Here is a 23622-nt window from a genome sequence, read left to right on the forward strand (position 1 = left end):
GTAATATGCAATGCAATATCTCTTGCAACACTTTATGTATCATTTTCCAATATTTCTTTGCTTTTTCGCATGTCCACCACATATGATAAAAAGTTCCTTCTAGCTCATTACATTTCCAACACTTATTTGATAACCCAGAGTCAATGAAAGCAACTTTTAATAGAAATTAATAAGTAGATTCAACGTTTGATGGTACAGTACTGGAATCAGGAGTTTTCTCCAAGAACAAAAGTGTGGTGTAAGTGATTTAGGCTGCAGTCCTAAGGCCCATTGAACAAAATAGGACTTACTTCTGAGTAGACCTGGTTAGGATTGTGCCCTTAAACTGATGAAGAATTAGCAACAGGAGAATAAGATGCATATAAAATTGGAGAGCCACTACTCTTTGTAATGTAGACCTGCTATACAAATGAAAGACGTGAGATGGGAAGTCGGTATACTGTAGTTAATGTGTAGTAGCAGATATTAATCTCTACTTAGTTTTTCTCCCTTTTCTGTCTGTTGTAATTTCTTTTTCTCCCTTTTATTTACGTCAAAGACAAGGGTTATTTCATGTATTTATTGCATGGACAAGGGATTTTAGAAAATTGCATGCAGGATTATGTAAAGGTGGGGGTGTTGGTTGGTCCTTTAATACATCTTAAAGATGGTACAGAAATGCAAATCAATGGGGCAGCGGTGGATTGATGGCATGCTTCAAAACATTAAAAATGGTTTGGGCATCAGAAAAGGTTTGCATAGCAAGAACAGTGCAGATAGAGGATATTGTCCTATTCCTTCTCACTTTCTAAAGTGAAATTTGCCCCTTCCTTCTTCTTTTCAGTGTAATGAATTACTGTCAGTACTTAAATCAAATTCTCCCCCAGTCTCTCTGCTTTTTGCTGTTGCCTACACATTTGTTCTATTTCTATCATTTCATTTGTTTATTAGTTTTTCCTCACCTTCTCCACTGACTCAGTGTCTGTCCTCTCAGGTTGTAGTTCATTAATGAATCTTCTCTATGACTCAGCCTGGCCCTTTGCTCTATAGTTTTTGAATTTTCACTCCAATTATTTTTTTTTCCCCTCCCTCCCAAATCTATTTTATGATTCAGAAATCTGGGGGAAAGAAAAACCAAAACACAAAAAAGAAAAGGAATCCTCAGGGGCCCCTTCTCTTCTGTTCTTAAGTTCATAAGAACTTTCTCTTGTGTTTTTAAGCTCCAAATGCAACCAGGTGAATATGAAGTCCACTATTTTCCATTTTCTAGCTGTGGCTTTGAGAGATGAGTGCATTACTTGTTTTCTTTCCATCTTGAAATTCCCAAAATTCTTTTTGAGCAGCTGTGTAAGACTACATTGGTTTAATCAATTTTGCAAGGTGTTATTGCAGATGTTATTTGTCTGTGCCCGTTGCTGGACGTTTGGATAATAGGAATTCTATTATCAAAACATTTGCATAGGTGTCTAGCTGTGGTTTTCAAACTGTCAGGGAGTTTGAGGACGGTGGTAAGTCCTTGCAAGAGAGGGGAGGGAGGCAGTGGGAGCAGGGGGGGGAAGGCAGCAACGCGATCCCTAGGATCACGTCACTAAAGGGGGTTGCAGGGACTGGGATGTACTCACAGCCCCTGCAGCAGTCTGCCGGGGGTGTGGGGAACCCTGCGTGAGTGCCTGCAGGGCTCCCCAGCCTCCTGAAAGTGAAAGCAGAGTGATCGCGCTGTACTTCCGGTTTTGTGGAAGTGGAGCACCATCGCTCCACTTTCAGTTTTGGAATGTCAGGGAGCCCTGCAGATGCTTGCGCAGGGCTCCCCACACCCCTGACATGCTGCTGCAGGGACTGGTGAGTACTTCCCAGTTCCTGCAGCCCCCCTTAGCGACACAATCTTGGGGATTGCGTTGCTGCCTTCTGCCTGCCCCCGCCCCTTAAGGGAGCAGAGGCCAGGACTGTCAGGCTGGGGCATCACGACGCCCCAGTTTGAATAGCTCTGGTGTCTAGGATTCCAATCCTCTGTAGTCACTTACCTGATAGTAAGTTTCATTGTACATGGGGGGACTTACTTCTGTGTAAACATGTATAGGATTGCACTGTAGATAACTTGAAGGAAAAGGGTAGTAGTAACTGGCATTTAGTCTCAAGCCGAATCCAGTGAAGTCCAATAGATATGGGAATATTATTGTGTTTCACCAAGTGGCCATGTCTTTGGGTCCTTCTGTTTTGATTATTTGCTTAATAGCTTTTGAAGGCTGGTGGCTAGAGGCAACTAGACACATACCACTTGTTAGGTGAGCAGGAAACAATTTTGTTGGTCTTACAGTCACTGGCGTCGCTAGGATTCGTGACACCTGGTGCGGGAAGGTGCAGTGGGTGGGGCAATGCCCCAGGTGGTGGGTGTAGTGATGTACCATCGCCCCACTCCCACTGGTTTTTTGGCTGTACCTTTTACATAAGAACATAAGAACAGCCCCACTGGATCAGGCCATAGGCCCATCTAGTCCAGCTTCCTGTATCTCACAGCGGCCCACCAAATGCCCCAGGAAGCACACCAGATAACAAGAGACCTCGTCCTGGTGCTCTCCCCTACATCTGGCATTCTGACTTAACCCATTCCTAAAATCAGGAGGTTGCGCATACACATCATGGCTTGTACCCCATAATGGATTTTTCCTCCAGAAACTCGTCCAATCCCCTTTTAAAGGCGTCTAGGCTAGACGCCAGCACCACATCCTGTGGCAAGGAGTTCCACAGACCGACCACGCGCTGAGTAAAGAAATATTTTCTTTTGTCTGTCCTAACCCGCCCAACACTCAATTTTAGTGGATGTCCCCTGGTTCTGGTATTATGTGAGAGTGTAAAGAGCATCTCCCTATCCACTCTGTCCATCCCCTGCATAATTTTGTATGTCTCAATCATGTCCCCCCTCAAGCGTCTCTTTTCTAGGCTGAAGAGGCCCAAACGCCGTAGCCTTTCCTCATAAGGAAGGTGCCCCAGCCCCATAATCATCTTAGTCGCTCTCTTTTGCACCTTTTCCATTTCCACTATGTCCTTTTTGAGATGCGGCGACCAGAACTGGACACAATACTCCAGGTGTGGCCTTACCATCGATTTGTACAACGGCATTATAATATTAGCCGTTTTGTTCTCAATACCCTTCCTAATGATCCCAAGCATAGAATTGGCCTTCTTCACTGCCGCCGCACATTGGGTCGACACTTTCATCGACCTGTCCACCACCACCCCAAGATCTCTCTCCTGATCTGTCACAGACAGCTCAGAACCCATCAGCCTATATCTAAAGTTTTGATTTTTTGCCCCAATGTGCATGACTTTACACTTACTGACATTGAAGCGCATCTGCCATTTTGCTGCCCATTCTGCCAGTCTGGAGAGATCCTTCTGGAGCTCCTCACAATCACTTCTGGTCTTCACCACTCGGAAAAGTTTGGTGTCGTCTGCAAACTTAGCCACTTCACTGCTCAACCCTGTCTCCAGGTCATTTATGAAGAGGTTGAAAAGCACCGGTCCCAGGACAGATCCTTGGGGCACACCGCTTTTCACCTCTCTCCATTGTGAAAATTGCCCATTGACACCCACTCTCTGCTTCCTGGCCTCCAACCAGTTCTCAATCCACGAGAGGACCTGTCCTCTAATTCCCTGACTGTGGAGTTTTTTCAGTAGCCTTTGGTGAGGGACCGTGTCAAATGCCTTCTGAAAGTCCAGATATATAATGTCCACGGGTTCTCCCGCATCCACATGCCTGTTGACCTTTTCAAAGAATTCTATAAGGTTCGTGAGGCAAGACTTACCCTTACAGAAGCCATGCTGACTCTCCCTCAGCAAGGCCTGTTCGTCTATGTGTTTTGAGATCCTATCTTTGATGAGGCATTCCACCATCTTACCCGGTATGGATGTTAGGCTGACCGGCCTATAGTTTCCCGGGTCCCCCCTCTTTCCCTTTTTAAAAATAGGCGTGACATTTGCTATCCTCCAATCTTCTGGTACCGTGGCTGTTTTGAGGGACAAGTTGCATATCTTAGTCAAGAGATCTGCAACTTCATTCTTCAATTCCTTAATAACCCTTGGGTGTATGCCATCAGGGCCCGGTGACTTATTGATCTTTAATTTATCAATGAGGTCTGAAACATCTTCTCTTTTAACCTCTATCTGACTTAACTCCTCGGTTAGGAGGGGCCGTTCAGGCAGCGGTATCTGCCCGAGGTCTTCTGCCGTGAAGACAGATGCAAAGAACTCATTTAATTTCTCTGCCATCTCTAAGTCTCCTTTTATCTCCCCTTTCCCTCCCTCACCATCCAGAGGGCCAACCGCTTCTCTGGCGGGTTTCCTGCTTCTAACATATTTGAAGAAGCTTTTATTATTCCCCTTAATGTTGCTGGCCATGCGTTCCTCATAGTCTCGCTTGGCCTCCCCTATCACCTTCTTACATTTCTTTTGCCACAGTTTATGTTCCTTTTTATTCTCTTCATTAGGGCAAGACTTCCATTTACGGAAGGAAGCTTCCTTGCCCTTCACAGCCTCTCTAACTTGGCTGGTTAGCCATGCGGGCACTCTCCTGGATTTAGTGGAACCCTTCTTTCTTTGCGGTATACACCTCTGCTGGGCCTCTATTACTGTTGTTTTAAGCAGCCTCCATGCACTCTGGAGAGATTGGACTCTTTTTACCCTCCCTTTCAACCTCCTCCTAACCAGCCTCCTCATTTGAGGGAAGTCTGCCCGTCGGAAGTCAAGGGTTTTTGTTAGAGATTTGCCTGGTATTCTTCCCCCAACGTGCACGTCAAAACGGATCGCAGCATGATCACTGTTCCCCAATGGCTCATTAACGTTTACATCTCTAACCAGGTCCTGTGTACCGCACAAAACGTTTTGTTAGAACACAGATATTTCAATGTGGTTTGTTTCATTGCATTCTGCATGAAATTACACATTGAGTTATATATAACATGATGGTTTTATTCCTCCAAATTCTGATTTTAGTGATTTTGAAAACTTTTAGAGTCACACACAAACCCCCGTGTCAACTTACTAGCACCTTATTGCAGCAGTTCTCAAACATTTAGCACCGGGACCCACTTTTTAGAATGACAATCTGTCCGGGACCCATTGGGAGTGATGTCATGGCCAGAAGTGACATCATCAAGCAAATTAAAATAATTATAAATAATTAAATTAAAATAAAAGAAATAATTAAATAAGGGGGAGCCAGTCCTGTTCCACCAAGTGAATTTTCTCTGTAGTCTGCCTGCAATAACACCCCCCCCACCCCAAAGAAAAGAATCAGTGAGATTTCCAGCCCTCCCCAGTGGCCCGTTTAAAGTTCTTCTATTCCAGGCATATCTAGATACCCTCCTGGCTTTGCAAGTGCAAAACAGAAAACCATTTACCTTACCATTTCAAGCCTCTTTTTTGTCCTTTTTATTGGGGGGGGATAGAGGCTGCCTTCTGGAGCATTTGTTGTGTTCCAATTCCATTGGATCAAGACCATTCTGGTGTACTCACATTCGTCTTTGCCTGGCCTGACCACTAGCCAAGGCACATCTGCCTACTCGCAAGTAAACATGACCAAGAGGCTGCTTCGCTTTCCATAGGGCTCAACAGACTCGCAGCTGGAAGGGAGGGACCGCCTTCTCGGGTGTTTTGGGCGGCTGCATTCATTGGATCAGGACCATTCTAACAGAGTCCTCTCAGCCTGCCATTTCCGATGGACTAAGGCAAGTTAGCCTACTCACGAGTAAATGCAACCATGTGGCTTCATTTCAGGCTCAATACACTCTCAGCAGGGAGGGAGGGACCTCCTTCTGGAGTGTTTTTGGGGGGCTGCATTCATTGGATCGGGAACATTCTGGTTTCATTTGATTCCTCTCAGCCTGCCCTTTCCGACGGACTATGGCAAGTACACCTACTCGCGAGTAAACACGTGATACAGCTCACTTTCACTTTCCATGGGGCTCCATGCATTTTTTTCTTTCCAATATTTTGGCCATAACTTTTGAAGGAAAGGAGCTATTTCACTCTGGTTTTTTGCATTGCATTCTGCTGGACATTCGTCATCCAACAGTGTATGGCATGACGGGGTAGCTCCTAAAGCCGCGATTTTAGCACATCACCCCCCTAGGGCGCGTCACCCCCCCCGGTGCATCACCTGGTGCGGCCTGCACCCCCTGCACCTCCCTAGCAACGCCACTGCTTACAGTGTTGCCAGTTGAGGAGAACCACATCTGAATTCTGCAGCTGTGCTTTATAGAAACTGAAGGAGCTTTAAAGACCAACATTGTTTATCTGGATGTCTATCTGCTTTGTCTCAAGTATTTGCAAACAAATACATATCACAAAAATCCTTAATGCTTTTTCCTCGTAAGGAAACTAACGCTGTAAAAGGTTGCCCCTAAACTCTGTTCCTCTTGGGGAGGGGATCAGAGTGAAACAATATTTTCATCTCAAGATGTTTTGGTGATTTCAAAAAAAGTTATACCAAACAAGATAACTGTTCATGTTTTAAAATGAGAATTCCCCAAACTGGTTCCAGTCCTAAGGGAGGAACTGCTAGTAAAAAGGTGCCAAATATGTTTATTGGAAAGTGAATTGCTATTTGCTGGGAAATGGACCAAGACCAACTCATTTCAAAGGCACACTCTGGACAGCTGGTAGCCACTTCCAGGCGCAGCTGAATCCTGATCTGCATTAAAACCAGCGACCTAGAGGTGAAAATCCCATATCCTGTTATCACCCCACTAAGCCATGTAGCACTCCAGAATTTGACATCTCTTAATCTGTATTTATTGGCTTTTAATCAGAAGAGGAGCCGAAATATTTTCAGCAGTGCGCACTCTCTCTCTCTCTCCCTGTCCGTGTGTGTTAATTTGCATCTAATTTCTCTGCTGATAGCTCTGTACCACATTGTGAAATCTAACAACTTTGTTTCAAAAGCAAACAAGAACAGCAAAAAGAAAAAAAGTTTGATGCTGTATTTTTAACAAAAGAATACTCAAATTGACTCTGTTTTTCTTCACAATGTATGTGAAGAAAAGTTTGGTTGTGCTTGACTGTTTTTCCTTTTGGTGCTTGTATTGGAGCTGATATATGCATGCTTGTAATTCACTCGATAGCATGCTGTGCTATTTCTTAGGAGTGACATGCAGATTTGATGCTTTTTCCACACAGAGCATCCCAGGCAAACCTAGAAATATTTTCTGTATGCAGTTGCATCATTTGATTTGTTACATCCTTGGTTACAAGAGCTGCTACTTAACAGAAATATATACAAGCATATGGAGGCCAAAAATGAGAAGTGACTGCTGTCACTGGTACTGGGGATGTGTCCAGACGTTACTTCTGCTATGAGATTGCGCTGCTATAACTGCTTGGACCATTCCTTGTAGAGGAAGTGGCAAACATCTGCACTGGCCCTTTGTGACTTGTAGCTGAATATATGAATAATCTCTTTTTGGGAAAAAGTCTGCATTTTGATATTATTTGAAAGCTCTGCCGGAGATTTGATATGCGAGGACTATTCATTCATTCATTCATTCATTCATACCCCACCTTTCCCATGCTGAAGAAAATGCCCAAGGAGTCTTACAAAGCTCCATAGTAGAGTACCAATTAATTTTTACAATAATTGTTCTAAGGGCAGCTCTGAAAATCCTGCTTTTCCAGATGAATCCTTCACAGTGTGGTCATCACATCTGGAACCTGGGTATGCCTTCTGAGCTTCCAGCAGGAGCGGTTTCAGTTGGCCAAGCTGTAAACTGTGACTCCTTCTGCCTCTGCTGTCTCTTGACAGCTTTATCAGCTTTCAGTCTCCCATCCAAAATTCAACCAAGACTGCTCCTGCTTAGCATTCTTCAGGCAGCCTTCTGCTCAACTACCAGATAATGCCTACTGCCTATTTCACACTTGTGGGAAATTATTCTGTGTGTGGGTGTGGGGGGAGTTCTCATGGTAACTTATATCCTTTATTCCCACTTCCAAATGTGATTTGTAAATCACCTTAAGCACCTCACAAGTCATAAAACAATAATAAACATAGACTCCACATGCAGAAATAATGTTAAAAACAAATGGGCCAGATTTTCAGATGGCAACCAAAAGCTAGCAACAAGAACGTATTATTCATAAGGCTGACTAGGCTAAAGCCTAGAGGCCCTGCAAGGACTAGGCTTTGCTGAAGCAAAAAAATTATGAATAGAATTCATCAGAGGACCTTCAAAATGGATAAAGGGCTATGTACTGTGGTCTAGTACCTACTGTACCAGCATCAGGCTGTCAGCTATAGTGGGGTGAAAGACTGAAGTGCCAGAGGGGGCCTGAAATACCTGAAAGCCTAGGAACCCGGGCTTGGGTTAATACGGTCCTGGCTAGCAAGTGGGATCGATTGATTATTGCAATCATTGAGTGATAAATATGTGTGTGGAAACCCGTCTTTCAGTTCCACTTCCCTGTAGAACGCCTCTCTGAGACATTTCACTGATCTCATCACTCTTTTGTTGGCTTCAACATTCTTTAACTATTTAACTTGAAGGGGAACCTCTAAATTTACTGTGAACTCTGCTTCAGGTAAGCTTTAGTAACAGGTAAAGAGGCACAGAGTCAACCCGTCCCCCTGCCCTCCCGAAATTAGTTTTTTAACAGTGCTCTTCACTTTCCTCAAAAATTATTCAGGTGTTTCTGAAGAACCCTTGAATCGGCTTTGAATCTTCTTTTCATTGAAGTTTCAGTGGCAACTCTACTTCCATCTTTTACGATGAAAGAAATGGGAGAAGCTGAAGCAAATATATTTGGAGTGAGGTGAGGGCTCTAGTATGCACACCACTGAGCCTGTGATGGGCTGCATGCTAAATGGAAGTTCCAAGCTCAACAGTACAGTAATCTGAGCAATGCGACTGGACTAGTTTACAATTCTTTAGTAGACGATTTTTAACTATGAATGCAAATCAATGATTCATCACTGATGAATGAAAATCAGTGATTCATCAAGCAAATGAGATGTTGCAGATTTGTGATTCAATCCCTTGTTTCTTAAAATAATTTTGGGGTGGGTAAATTAGATTGAGGTTGTTGCACTAAGGGAGGGCAGCTTAATCCTTCATGCTGCTTTCCGTACTTAAATTCCTCTCCCAAACAGCTAGTTGCCCTATTACAGAAAAGATACTTTTAAGAGCAACTGGATGGTTTACAACTATAACAGGGACATTTCTGGGTTCAGAATCAAATTTACATTAGTTTGTTAATCAATTGCAAGCTTTGAGACCACACATGATTTAGTTTTGCACAGCTCCATCAACAGCAAACAAAGTCACAAAGTCTTGTCAGGGATCATACTGAGAGAAGCCAAGCTGGCCGAGAGGAAAAGTGGTTAGTGTGCATGCACCCCTTTCTGCTTTTCCTTTTTATGGGACCAGTGGCTGAATGGGGAAGAAACCAGTAGTTCTATTGTCTGCATCATCCCAGGCTAAAGAGACCAGGCAGAGGGGGTCTATGAAAAAAACGCTTGCAGGAAAGCACAAAACCCCAGGGTTCTTATTTAAAATAAAGATGATCACAGTAGATCACAGATGATCACACTTGATTATTAAAATCAAAGCAAAACAGAATTAAATAAAATGGGGAAAGGGAGGGCTAGAAAAAAGTACAAGAAGGCTGACTGAAAATGCTTGAACTTGGCTGGAGGAACACAAATTCTTGATCAAATTAGCTACAATAATTAGTACCACCCAGTAGATGAAACTGGGAGGCTACTCAAGCACAAAGCACACAAAATCTCCAACATGTAGCAAAATGCTGAAATTTGCTGGCAGCTTAAAGGGAAAAGCAAATGGAATTTATTTTTTTTAAATCACTGATGTATTTAGGTAGGGCCTGTAATCCTATCACTAGCTATTACATTGTCCCAGGAATGCTGGTCCCTGCACTTACTGGAGAGTAAATGAGTGTGCTTTCTGTGAACTAACACCAGGTATCATGGCAGACCCAGCAGAAACATAGATGAGCATCCTTATCTCATCTTAAGGTTACTTAAGGTTACTTAAGTTTGATGTCATCAAGTTGATGACATCATAAGAGCATAAGAACATAAGAACAGCCCCATTGGATCAGGCCATAGGCCCATCTAGTCCAGCTTCCTGTATCTCACAGCAGCCTACCAAATGCCCCAGGGAGCACACCAGATAACAAGAGACCTCATCCTGGTGCCCTCCCTTGCATCTGGCATTCTGACATAACCCATTTCTAAAATCAGGAGGTTGCGCATACACATCATGGCTTGTACCCCATAATGGATTTTTCCTCCAGAAACTCGTCCAATCCCCTTTTAAAGGCGTCTAGGCTAGACGCCAGCACCACATCCTGTAGCAAGGAGTTCCACAGACCGACCACACGCTGAGTAAAGAAATATTTTCTTCTGTCTGTCCTAACGCGCCCAACACTCAATTTTAGTGGATGTCCCCTGGTTCTGGTATTATGTGAGAGTGTAAAGAGCATCTCCCTATCCACTCTGTCCATCCCCTGCATAATTTTGTATGTCTCAATCATGTCCCCCCTCAGGTGTCTCTTTTCTAGGCTGAAGAGGCCCAAACACCACAGCCTTTCCTCATAAGGAAGGTGCCCCAGCCCCGTAATCATCTTAGTCGCTCTCTTTTGCACCTTTTCCATTTCCACTATGTCCTTTTTGAGATGCGGCGACCAGAACTGGACACAATATTCCAGGTGTGGCCTTACCATAGATTTGTACAACGGCATTATAATACTAGCCGTTTTGTTCTCAATACCCTTCCTAATGATCCCAAGCATAGAATTGGCCTTCTTCACTGCCGCCGCACATTGGGTCGACACTTTCATCGACCTGTCCACCACCACCCCAAGATCTCTCTCCTGATCTGTCACAGACAGCTCAGAACCCATCAGCCTATATCTAAAGTTTTGATTTTTTGCCCCAATGTGCATGACTTTACACTTACTGACATTGAAGCGCATCTGCCATTTTGCTGCCCATTCTGCCAGTCTGGAGAGATCCTTCTGGAGCTCCTCACAATCACTTCTGGTCTTTACCACTCGGAAAAGTTTGGTGTCGTCTGCAAACTTAGCCACTTCACTGCTCAACCCTGTCTCCAGGTCATTTATGAAGAGGTTGAAAAGCACCGGTCCCAGGACAGATCCTTGGGGCACACCGCTTTTCACCTCTCTCCATTGTGAAAATTGCCCATTGACACCCACTCTCTGCTTCCTGGCCTCCAACCAGTTCTCAATCCACGAGAGGACCTGTCCTCTAATTCCCTGACTGTGGAGTTTTTTCAGTAGCCTTTGGTGAGGGACCATGTCAAACGCCTTCTGAAAGTCCAGATATATAATGTCCACGGGTTCTCCCGCATCCATATGCCTGTTGACCTTTTCAAAGAATTCTATAAGGTTCGTGAGGCAAGACTTACCCTTACAGAAGCCATGCTGACTCTCCCTCAGCAAGGCCTGTTTGTCTATGTGTTTTGAGATCCTATCTTTGATGAGGCATTCCACCATCTTACCTGGTATGGATGTTAGGCTGACCGGCCTATAGTTTCCCGGGTCCCCCCTCTTTCCCTTTTTAAAAATAGGCATGACATTTGCTATCCTCCAATCTTCTGGCACCATGGCCGTTTTGAGGGACAAGTTGCATACCTTAGTCAAGAGGTCTGCAACTTCATTCTTCAATTCCTTAATAACTCTTGGGTGGATGCCATCAGGGCCCGGTGACTTATTGATCTTTAATTTATCAATGAGGTCTGAAACATCTTCTCTTTCAACCTCTATCTGACTTAACTCCTCGGTCAGGAGGGGCCGTTCGGGCAGCGGTATCTGCCTGAGGTCTTCTGCCGTGAAGACAGATGCAAAGAACTCATTTAATTTCTCTGCCATCTCTAAGTCTCCTTTTATCTCCCCTTTCCCTCCCTCACCATCCAGAGGGCCAACCGCTTCTCTGGCAGGTTTCCTGCTTCTAACATATTTGAAGAAGCTTTTATTATTCCCCTTAATGTTGCTGGCCATGCGTTCCTCATAGTCTCGCTTGGCCTCCAGTATCACCTTCTTACATTTCTTTTGCCACAGTTTATGTTCCTTTTTATTCTCCTCATTAGGGCAAGACTTCCATTTACGGAAGGAAGCTTCCTTGCCCTTCACAGCCTCTCTAACTTGGCTGGTTAGCCATGCGGGCACCCTCCTGGATTTAGTGGAACCCTTCTTTCTTTGCGGTATACACCTCTGCTGGGCCTCTATTACTGTTGTTTTAAGCAGCCTCCATGCACTCTGGAGAGATTGGACTCTTTTTACCCTCCCTTTCAACCTCCTTCTAACCAGCCTCCTCATTTGAGGGAAGTCCACCCGTCGGAAGTCAAGTTTGATGTCATTAAGGTTACTTAAGTTTGATGTCATCAAGTTCCCTGACTGGAAGAGTGGAACCCACCTGCCTTCTCCAGCCCATCCCTTTACCTAGATAGACAGGTTTAGGGCACAATCCTAACCCCTTATGTCAGTACTTTCCGGGACTAGCATAGTGGTGCCAATGGGACATGTGCTGCATCCTGCAGTTGTGTGTCACTCACAGAGGCCTCCTCAGAGTAAGGGAATGTTTGTTCCCTTACCTCAGAGCTGCATTGCCCTTGTCAGTGCTGGAAAGCACTGACATAAGGGGCTAGGATTGTGCCCTTAGTTGCTTAATTGGTAAGCCCATGCCTATCTCAGTAAGATGGTAATTGTTCCAGTCAGGGAGAAGACACAAATCTACAAAACATGTTCCTGGCTGGTCATATTGTTTCATATGCTCTGAGGGGCAGGTGGGAAAAACCACCTTTTTACTGCCTTTGTGCACCATAATTGCCTTTTTGGATTTACAATTAAATTTTCAATTCAAGTCTTTCAGGGCATAACTCATCCTACATTACTTCACTGGTATGTCATTAATAGTAATAAGCTTTGCTATGTACACAATCTGATAAGAGAAGTGGACCATATTTCTGTAGGGAGAGACTGGCTTTACAAACTGAAACATATGTGAGATGTATATGAAGTGTTGGCATTTGTTTACTTTTTTGGTCAAAATGGGAGTATAAATTTGAAGTATCCGGATGTATCAATAACTTGAGGTACAGTTATTGAGAGGAAGGGTGATAGGCATTGTGTGGAGAGGAAGGAATATGAATTGACTACCTGTACATAAGAGGTGTACATCAGTGGTGACAGAGAAATTTGAAATATGTGAAGTTATTTTAAGAATGTATGAGTAGAAAGTATGATGGGGGAGTTTGCATTAGTGTTGTCCAGTGTGGCAGAAGACAAGAGCCAAAGCATGGAAGAGCACCACTTGTCTGCATTATACTAATAATTAGTGTCTACTGAACCAGGAAGCAAAAAACATCACAAATGAGAAGCAAGCCTCATTTTGCCTTAGCCAGGCTCATAACCCCTCCTGCCTCCTTGCGGGGGCCGCATTAAGCTAGGGTGGAGCCTGTAGCATATGTTAAAGTGGCCCTAAATATAAAAAATAAGCCGCTGCCATTGTTCCTGCCCTCCTTCCTAGCTGAACCACCTACCCACCACCCCCATCGCTGCCTTCCCCACCTTGTTCCATCCCCTCCTTGCCCCTCTGCCAGCCCACATGGAGCTTCCCTGCTCAGGCACATGCTGGTTTTCCTGGGGTGCTGGCAGGCTGGTGCAGGCCTTTCAGCTGGCACCTCAATCCCTTCCACTGTCACAATGTGCTTTTCAGCATGCTTGTGACAACCAGTGCCGACAGAATACATGCTCCACCGGCACTGAGGCACAATACCCACAGTAAAGTCAAATGTAAACAAAATTATTTATTTGTATCATGTTATCAATGATGTCTGTAATGATTACAGACCACGTAACATGGTGCTCCCCCAATGTGTGAACAACAGGGTTGCCAGATTGTGAGATGCCAGTTTCACCAGAGGCAGCTTGCAAGCATTTAGTGTTGAGGCCCTCGAAAATGCAGCGCCATGTGGTACACGTGACTCCGGCTACTAGGTTAGGGCCCAATCCTATCCAATTTTCCAGTGCTGGTGCAGCTGTGCCAATGGGGTGTGCACTGCATGCTGTGGTGGGGAGGCAGTTGCAGAGGGAACATTTGTTCCCTTACCTCACGGCTGCATTGTGGCTGCACCAATGCTGGAATGTTGGATAGGACTGGGCCCTTAATCCGGCATGGCCTTGTTGCCAGATTTGGCACAGACTTTGCTGCTTGACCCTATTCTGTCACCAGTACCCATCTAAGCTGGCCTTCTATGCAATGGAGAGAAAGAAGTGGGTAGGAACTGAACAGTGAAAACGTTCACCCATGTTCATCACTTCCGGGGAGAGGGTGACCAGATGGTGCACCTGCCAAAATTCCCCCAGCTACAAAATGGTTAAAGGTATAGGCACTCTGTTCCCCCATTTTTTAATCTGGTAACTCTAGGCAGGAAAGTTCTAGGCAGGCATGTTGTTCTTGCTACTATGATGAGGACTGCAAACATATATCTTCATATACCACACATGAGCAATGAAGTGGTGTTGCTGAAGAGGAAAAAAAGGCAGGGAGTGAGTGAGTGAGTGAGTGAGTGGGGAAGGGAAGAGGCTGGGGACTTCCTATGCACAATCCTAAGCATGTCTACTCAGGTGTCAGTCCCATTGTGTGTAGTGGGGCTTGCTCCAAGGAAAGGAGTTATAGGCTTGCAGCCTGAGAGCCCAAGCCTATGCATGTCTACTCAGGAGTCAGTCCCATTATGGTCAATGGGGCTTGCTCCCAGGAAAGCGTGCATAGGCTTGCAGCCTTATTTGCAGCAGTGCCTGCTGCTTTTAATTCGTTGATAAACCTATTACATAAGGGGCGGGGGGGGGGGGGGAGGTGAGACTCCAGGCGACAGCCGCTCCTGCTGCTGCTTTTTCCAGAGGGAGAGAAAGCTGCCTGCAGGCAACGACATTGTGTTGTATGCATACGGGGAGGGGAGGGGTGATGTTAGTGCAGGCGCCGAGCTTGACTCAGCAGTAGCCGCGCGCGGCCCCTTTAAACGACGAGCTCCCCCCCAGGCGGGCCAAGTGTGAGCGGCGGCGGCGGCGGCGGCGGTTCCCCCTCCCCGCTCTGTTGCAGCGACAGGCTGCCCCCTCCCCTCGCCTTCCGATCCGCGCGCGCCGCCTGCCAGCCAGCCAGCCAGCGCCGGGGAGGGAGCTGAGCGAGCGCGCGCCTGCCGGTGCTGCACCCAGGAATTTTGCAGCCAGCCTGGAGAGAGACAGGCAGGCAGGCAGGCAAGACAGGCACGGAGGCAAGAGCTACTGCTGCTATTGCAAAGTGTACTCCCTCCCACTTCTTTTTTTCCCCTCTCCCACCACTGGCAGCACACAGGTTTAAAGGGAGGGGAGAAAAAAAAATATATTTATATATATATATATAAATCCCAAAGGCAAGAAGTAGTAGGGGGGGACCAACAATGGAGGTGCCTCGCTTGGATCACCACATGAGCAGCCCAACCAGTCCCTGCGAGGATGTCATCAAGAACCTCAGCTTGGAGGCGATTCAGCTCTGCGATAGGGATGGTGAGTTGAAAGCTCTGGGGCTTAATTATAAGGGGGGCGGCGGCTGAAGCTTAGCTGGATGCAAAATGCTCCCTGCTGCTACTACCACCACCACTGCCCCCTTCCCAGGACTGCTAATGCAGAATTAATCTCCCCCTGGCGTATGGTTCTTTTTGGCCACCCTATGTAACCCCTTGCCCCCTCCTTCGTGCACTGGTTTAGGTGTAAATGCCCCCCTCCCCAGTCTCTCTTCTTGTGCTTGAGAACAAAAGAACAAAAAAAGGGGGGGAAGAGGGTCACACCTTATGGAGGGAAGCCTCCTCCTCCTCCTCCCCTTCTTGGAAAGAGGGGGATAAAAGCGGGGTGATGCTTTTGCACAGTGTCTAGTACATGATTGGGAAGGAGGGGCAGCTGCCTTTTTAAATGTGAACGAATGGACTTGGCTCCAAGCATGGGAGTACGGTATGGATGTACGTGCATAGAGCCAGCCTGGATCTGGCTACTGCCAGAGCCGATGAGGATGATCGCTTCTTGCGAAGCCATGATCTCGAACTGCTGGCACAATCCCCTTTGTGGCATCCTGAATTGGGGGGGGGGGGGAGAGAAGAAGAGACAGAAGAGTGACTTCTGGGTGGTGAAATCGAAAGAAGCATCTCTTAGATTTTTCCTCCTTAATGCAAAAACTTGTTGCCAATTCACATTTTGTATATTTTGTAACTAATGGAATACAATAAAGATTAATATCTTAAAATGGGGTTAATAATGATAAATGCAAGTGGGGGGAAGGAACCAGGTTTGGGGTGGTTTTGGGGGGTTGCAAAGAAGGGAAGGGAGTAAGGAGGGGTTTTGACCATTTCAGCACCATGGATAGTTACAGCTTCTCTTCAGAGGTGAGACTCAAAAATTGCCCACCATCTGCACTGAAATTGGCTTGGTACATGCAGAATTTATGCACAGAATTTATGGTACTAATGCAGAATTTAGAACTGATGCAAGACATCTTGTGTGCTAATATTAAACCCTTTGTTCTACACACAGTTACGAATGTTGATGCTCAGGAGAAAAAGGGAGTGGGGATGGAGAAAAAGGGAGTGGGGACGGAGAAAATCTTGAAAAAGGAGCCAGGGAAGGTGGTCCAATATTAGCTTGTTAAGGTTCTCAGTGGAATAGTTAAAACTGTCTTGCAGATGAAGTTTTGTTTTAAAGGCCATTAGGGTTGTCTGAGCTGCAAAAACCCAGACATTCATAAGGGTGTAATGAGGGTCTTGGAACCACCAATTTACATAGTGATGTTCAAATACTGAAACCCAGCAATTAAAAATGTGTTTTAATATTAAATTCTTACAATGTTGTCTGACTTCAAAAAGGAAGCATTATGCTCAAAATAGTGCCAGAAGAACTTATTTCTAAACCCAATGCCTTAAGGAATTAACTTGCAGAATGCTATTTCATTCGCCTACATCTGTCTTGTTTTATATCTACTAACTCAGACAGTTCAAATCATTTTAATTAGTATTCCATAGTTTAAATAGTAAAAGCAGAAGTGAATATGACTTGCTTGTTGACTCTCTAACATGATTTTAGTGCTCTTCTAATATCTGGTGGTTTCATGGTAAATTTCTTCTTCTGTATGTTCTTATTCTGGATTATACAGCTTCAGCCCACAAACAACTTATTCCTGAGTAGTCCCTGCAGTGCCAATAGGAGTTTTGTAAAGTAGATTCAGGTTTGTAGGTGAAGTAATGTAACAAAATTAATGTCTTTACCATTAATAACGTTGCATAGCAAGCAATAATGATAATGGGAATATTTAACCATTCTACAGTTGCACATTTATCACATTTTTATTTTAACGTTCTCAGGAGCGTGACTTTAAATGACTGTTTCAGTTCTTCACTTCAGTGGCCACAATTTCCATATATATTTTGTGAGGAAACAACATTTTATATTTCATCAAAGAAGTATTGTATACGTAACAGACAACGATGCTAAAATATTTGAGGGAAGGTGCTCAGAGAGCCAGGGTTAGCAGTCATCACATGACTTTTTAGGCAATAAATGCTGTTGCATAGTTTTCGCAAAATTTACTTTAGTTGCACTGTGCCTTTCTCAAATAAAAAACAGCATATTAAGGCATTTGTGCCCAACATTGCATATATGCAACAGGGACCAAATGTGTACACCTCTGGGCTGGCAAAAATGGGTTAATATGCATGGTTTCTTTCATTGATAAAACAGAGGTTTGGGAATAAATGTGGAAAACAAGCTATGTCTTTTCTGCACCTTGTCTCCAGCAAAATATAGTGAAACTTGCTATGTTAATTATGGTAGGCTGATAATTGACTCAGCAAGGTGTAATTAATTTTTCTATACAATTGAAGCATGATCTTATGAAGTTCAATAGGTTTACACTTCCAGATATGTTCCCCTTGTATTTAAAGAAAACGGGATCAGATAGATATTGTGATACGTGTGGAACGCTAACTTTTTTGTTGACTTCATGCAGCTTGCCTATCCCTGCATATATTGCACTGCTGTGGCTCTGATTCTCAAATAGCTCCCTGGTCCAAGGCGCCTTTAACTTCAGTGTGTTTGACATGGAGCATTCACGCTGGGTTGGTGTTTCAGATGTCAAGAGGTACACATTAAGAAAAGAAAATGTATATGTACATCAAAAATTACCAGTTGTGCGCAGAACTTGCTGTGGAATAGTACTTGAAACGTACTTTGTTTCCAACAGGTGGCACTTAACACCCAAGAATACCTACATGGTAAGGCACAAGAGGGGAAAATTTACCCAACTTTTGAATACAGCAACATATAATTAGCTGCCTATCATAGATGTGAAGTTTCATATTAAAAGGTATTTTGCTTTTGAAGCATGATGTTTCAAAAGCAATCTGTCAAGCAGTCCTGCAACACAATGTGCATTTCAATAGTATATGCTCACGGCTTCTGCAAAAAAACTCATTGAAATGAATAGATGTTGCACAGCAGCAGTTCTAAAAGGGGAAATTGAGTATGACTTGTGCACCTATCAGTCCTTTGAAGTCACTGGTTGTTCTATTCCTTTTTTTCACACTAGACTACAATTTTCTTTCATGGCTACAATCTTTCTCACAGCCAAGCCTGAACAAGCCTCACTGAAATCAATTGAGAATGCTACAGTATGGAAGAATGGTATGGGCTGTAAAGCTCATATTAACTGTTTTTTGTTTCAGAACCCCACAAATCAAAGCAGTATTCAGTTGGAGTCAAATACAGCTTTCTTTTAATTTATGCAAGGTAAATCTAATTACACTGCAATCCTAGATACACTTTTAATTTATGCAAGGTAAATCTAATTAGGCTGCAATCCTATGTACACTTTCCTGGGAATAGATCTCATTGAATACAGTGGGTCTTACTTCCGAGAAGACATGCATAGGATTGTGATGTTTCCTATTAACAATGCCAGTAGACACTATACAAATGTGAGAAAGATCTTTGAATACACAGAATAGCAAGTAATATATTCAGTATTTCAAAATAAGTATTTGAGTAGCATCCCACTTAGCACTTTTGCTGCTGGAAGCTCTCTCCTTGAACAGAAAGGTTTTACTCTCACAAGAGGTCATTGTGTGAGCAGAATGCACCTTCTAATCATGGAGGGAGCTTCTGATAGTGAAAGCACTAGCTGGGAGGAAACTATGTGTATCTTAACCTGCCACTATATGGTGGTATTAAATCTGAATAATCCTATAACATAAAAGCAGAACAAGCACCGCAGGCACTTGCCCATAAGTCGACTCCACAGATAAGCTAACAATCATGGAATTTTCTATGACCCTCGGATAAGTCGGGGGTTAAACTTAGGGGGGTGTCTGACTATAGATTTTACCCGAGGCCAGATCCTGAAAAATAACCTACCACTAATTGTTGCCTAAGAACTGTAGTCTCTAATTTATTAAAAACATAATAAAAGATCATGATACATTTTTATTCTTTTTTAAACAATGGTCTTTCTGGTCTTCACCACCTTTTTGTAAACACTGTCAGAGTAAGTGCACTGTAAACAACATACCAGTAAAACAGTGGTTCCCAACCTGGTATTCATGTACTCCCAGGGACACTCAACAGGACCTTTAGGGGTACTTAAAAAAGAATGGCATAATGGCAGAAAAAGGCAGGTTGTACTCCAGAATGCTTTGCAGGGCCAGCAAGGCAGGAAGGAAGGTAGCTAGTTGACTGTGGAAGCCCCACCAATAGCTAGTTTTTGGTCATCAATTCATGTATGCACCAGTGATTGAAAACCAGCACAGTAAAAAAACCTGAAACATAATATGGAAAGTGATCAATCAGCCAGAATTTCTCAGCACACTTCTGGTGCAAAACAGTGCAAAGGCAGAGTCTTCTTCAAACAGATGAAAAGAGAAAATGTGATGAATACATGAGGTCTGGGTTTTCATATGGAGGAGATGAGGGCTTGTATTATTAATTACAAACATTTTGCTAACAGGAAGGGTACAATTTATGGAAATGGGCTGCCAAGGGATATGCAAGTGAAAAAGGTTGAACCATGAATCAAATCGACCTTTAGGGTGTCTTGTGTCTTAAGCCAGTAGCTCTACATACAGCATATAACACATAACTGGGAGTGTGCAATTCAATTCCCAGCAGAGAGATGCAGCTGCATATATTTGCAACCCTTTTTACTCAGAAGTAGACCCACTGCTTTCCATGGGTGTTATTCTTAAGTAAGGGTGCACTGAATTGTAGCCTGGAACTTTGCTTCAAATGGAAAGGAGGATCCCATCCTGGTGTTTCAAAAAACAGACCTGCTTTGCAAGCATTTGCCAAGCAGAACCAGGCTGCAGCAGAAGGAAGGAGATTAAAAGGTTAACTGGCTGGAATTTCCCAGTTGCTGTAGAAACTATCTCTGCCCTGCCTGCCTGCCTGCCTGCCTGGTGCCTGTCTGCTGCTTGAGAAAGGAAACTTTTCAGAGTTGAAAGGCTCTGCCCTCTGATTGATCCGGAGATAAGGCAAAGTGATAACTGGAGCTTGATTACTTGGCAAAAATTTCACGTACTATACGTGTCTACGGTATTCTGCAATCAGATTTGAAAGTTGCTATAAATTTAAAAGTTCAAAAGTCTTGCTACTTCAAAATTTGAAAAACATATGCCAATAAAGGTGGGTGAATAAAAAATTTGAAGAAAAAAAATTTCTTTCTTTATAAACAGGTTTTGTTTATAGCAATTGTGAGAACTAAATTTTGATATCAGTTTGGGCTGAAATAATCCAAGGCCCAATCCTATCCAGTTTTCCAGTGCTGCTGCAGTTGTACCTGTGGGGTGTGCACTGCATCCTGTGGTAGAGGGACAGTCACCGAGGCCTTCTCAAGATATGGGAACATTTGTTCCCTTACCTCGGGGTTGCATTGTGGCTACACCAGAGCTGGAAAGTTGGATAGGATTGGGCCCCCCAGTCAGGAATAATAAAATACATTGATAAGCATAGAAATTTTATACTACTTGTTCATTACACTTACATACTGCTTTTCTTCCATGGTGGATCTAAAAGTGGCGTTCATGTGATTCTCACATGGTTTTCCATCCAGGTACTGACCAGAGTCAAACCTACTTAGTTTTAGCAAGATAATTACAAGCCATCAGATCATGGTCTGGTACGTATATTTCCCAACTCTTCTTCTTCAGGTACTATCGCATCCCAGAATGCTGATAGATAATCTAGAATGAACACATTCCAAACCAAAGGAAAGTGAATTTATCTTTTTATTCGAAAAGCTCAAAAATAAATATTTATTTGTTCAAAGATTCAAATCCAACTTTTCCAGCAAAATTCTTACGAGCCCTGTGGCACTTCATTTGTTACCTCCCTTTAGGTTGATATAGAGCTATTTGTTAGCACTCGTGGGGAACAGTTGTTCAACCAGCTTCAAATTCACCTAACAGTTGCACCATCTAGCTCACATTTTACAATTTCATCTATGAGAATATCATGGGAGCCTTTGTCAAATGCTTTGCTGAAATCCAGGTACATTTTGTCCTTGGCATTCCTTGGTCTCATAGAGTAGTCACTGTAGAAGAAGATGAGATTCCTCTGCCATAATGTGTTCTTGAGAAACCCATGCTGGCATCTAGAAACTGTCCCATTATTTTCTAAGTGCTCACGGACATTCTGCTTAATCTGTTCAAGGATCTTTCTGGGTACTGACATCAAGTTGACTGGCCTATGGTTTCCCAGGTCCTCCTTTATACACCTGTATAAACATGAGACTTCCATTTAGCATTGCTAATGGCTATTGATGGAAAACCCTCCTTGAATTTGTCTAATTCCCTTTTAATGCCACCTAAGCCAGTGCCTATTGCCTCATCTTGTGAATAGTGAATAGTGAATTCCAATAATGAATTACACGTTACGCAAAGGTGGTCTAATCTTCACATTATGTAAACTCTTTTTAGAATCCAAAACTTATTACTTCTTGGTCCATCCTTTGTCATTTTCATAATGTATTCCTTTTGACTTTGCTATGTGTTTGCTTGTAGTCCTGACTTGCATCCTTTATGTCCAATTAATTGCCTATCCACCTCATGAGCTGTTTATGGCCACACATAACTCTTGTTCTCCTCTCTTCTGGATTTTTTCTGTTTGTATTCTTGAGCAGCACTCGTTTAAAAGAGGCCATTACTGTTTAATTGGTTATAATAGTATCATCATGTTGTTTTATCAAGTTGATTTTAATATTCTCAGTACCCTGTTCTTATGTTATTTTATGGACTTTCTTTCAAACCACATCAGAGGCAATGACTAGCAGGGAAGTGGGATGGAAAGATGTAGTAGTAATATTGTACTTTATTTCCAAAATCGTATCTGCCCTATGTAGAAGCATTCCTCATTACTTGCATGCATTCTACCAAGGGATGCATCTGCACAGCATCCGTTAATTTCAGCTGGGTTTCTTTCTCTAGAGTTGGTGCTCAGTAGATTTCACTTTCCATGCATTCCTTGTAAAATCGTAGCCGAGTTTCACAGTCAATTTCCTAACAGCCAATTTTTCATGCCTCTCATTTCTGTTGTGTGGCTTGTCCAAGTTATTTCCCTGAACTTTGAATTGTTTAGCATTCAGAATCTTCTTTCTCTCTGTCTTTTTTTTATTTTTTAAAAAAGCCAAATTTGTGTGAAATTACCACTTGCAAGTTGCAACTACCCATTCTAATTCTTACTGACAAATTTCACAGTTACATGTGCTTTCTTTTCTGGATCATTAATCAAGCCTTTAATTATATTAAAAAAGTATGCCTAGCATCTGTGGTATCTCGCTGTATACCTTCTCCCACTTCAGAATGGCAGGGTTCTCAAAGTTTTTATTGCTGCAACCCACTTCACTGGCTGCAGTTTCCAGGTCGTGCCTCAGAATGCAATTCTGCAAGGCATTCTGGGGGGCAGTGTGACCTGTGAAGTGGGTTGTGTGCTGGCGCTACCCGGATGCTGCAAGGTATTCTGGGGCGTGATTTGGTCCAGAATACCTTGTGACTTCTGGGTTGAACTGGCCCTGCGACTCACCAAAAATCCTTTGTTGAACCATCTTGCAAGTCATATTTGACTCTACATGTTAGTGTTTCATTCTGTAGAAGAATCATATTACAGAGAAGCTGTAATGGATCATATGGCTGATCTAGTATAAAACCACTGTCCTTAGCTTTCACTCTTCCTGTAGGTTGATTGTAAGCCTACTTCTCTAACCTTGGCGCTCTTTGTTTCCTCCCACTCTGGTTTCTGGCCCTCCTTGTTAATAGCCTTGGCTTCTTATGCCCTCTCAATTCCTTCAAACAATCTCGCAGCTGTTGAGTTTTTTCGTACCTCATTAATTCTCCTTCGCTTTTCATATCTAAAGTAATTTTTCTTAGCCTTTGCTTGTTCATCTTAATTTCCCTGCCCTCTTCTTTGCCATTTAATACCCATGTGTGGATTCCTAAGAAGCCTGCTTGAGTTGAGGTTTGTCATACCCGTTTGTCTCAATTCTGTTCTGGGTCAGTCTCCATAGGTCAAGGCATCTATTTAAGGAGAAGTAACAACTGCAGGGAAAAAAAA

The 23622-nt window shown here is 43.5% G+C and overlaps 1 protein-coding gene across 2 annotated transcripts in view; it reads left to right on the top strand.

The window, feature by feature from the left end:
* The window catches only part of PHYHIPL (phytanoyl-CoA 2-hydroxylase interacting protein like), a 190167-nt gene that overhangs the window by 121851 nt on the left and 44694 nt on the right, over window positions 1-23622 (top strand). The window contains exon 1 of one of the 2 annotated variants that reach the window (XM_066619163.1): window positions 15444-15549. The exons of the other annotated variant lie outside the window; for it this stretch is intronic. Coding sequence (XP_066475260.1) covers window positions 15444-15549 — 106 coding nt within the window. Of the gene's footprint in view, window positions 1-15443; window positions 15550-23622 lie in introns of those variants that run through there. 2 annotated transcript variants of the gene reach the window in all.

The sequence above is a fragment of the Tiliqua scincoides genome, chromosome 3, assembly GCF_035046505.1.
Source record: "Tiliqua scincoides isolate rTilSci1 chromosome 3, rTilSci1.hap2, whole genome shotgun sequence".
NCBI classification, from domain to species: domain Eukaryota; kingdom Metazoa; phylum Chordata; class Lepidosauria; order Squamata; family Scincidae; genus Tiliqua; species Tiliqua scincoides.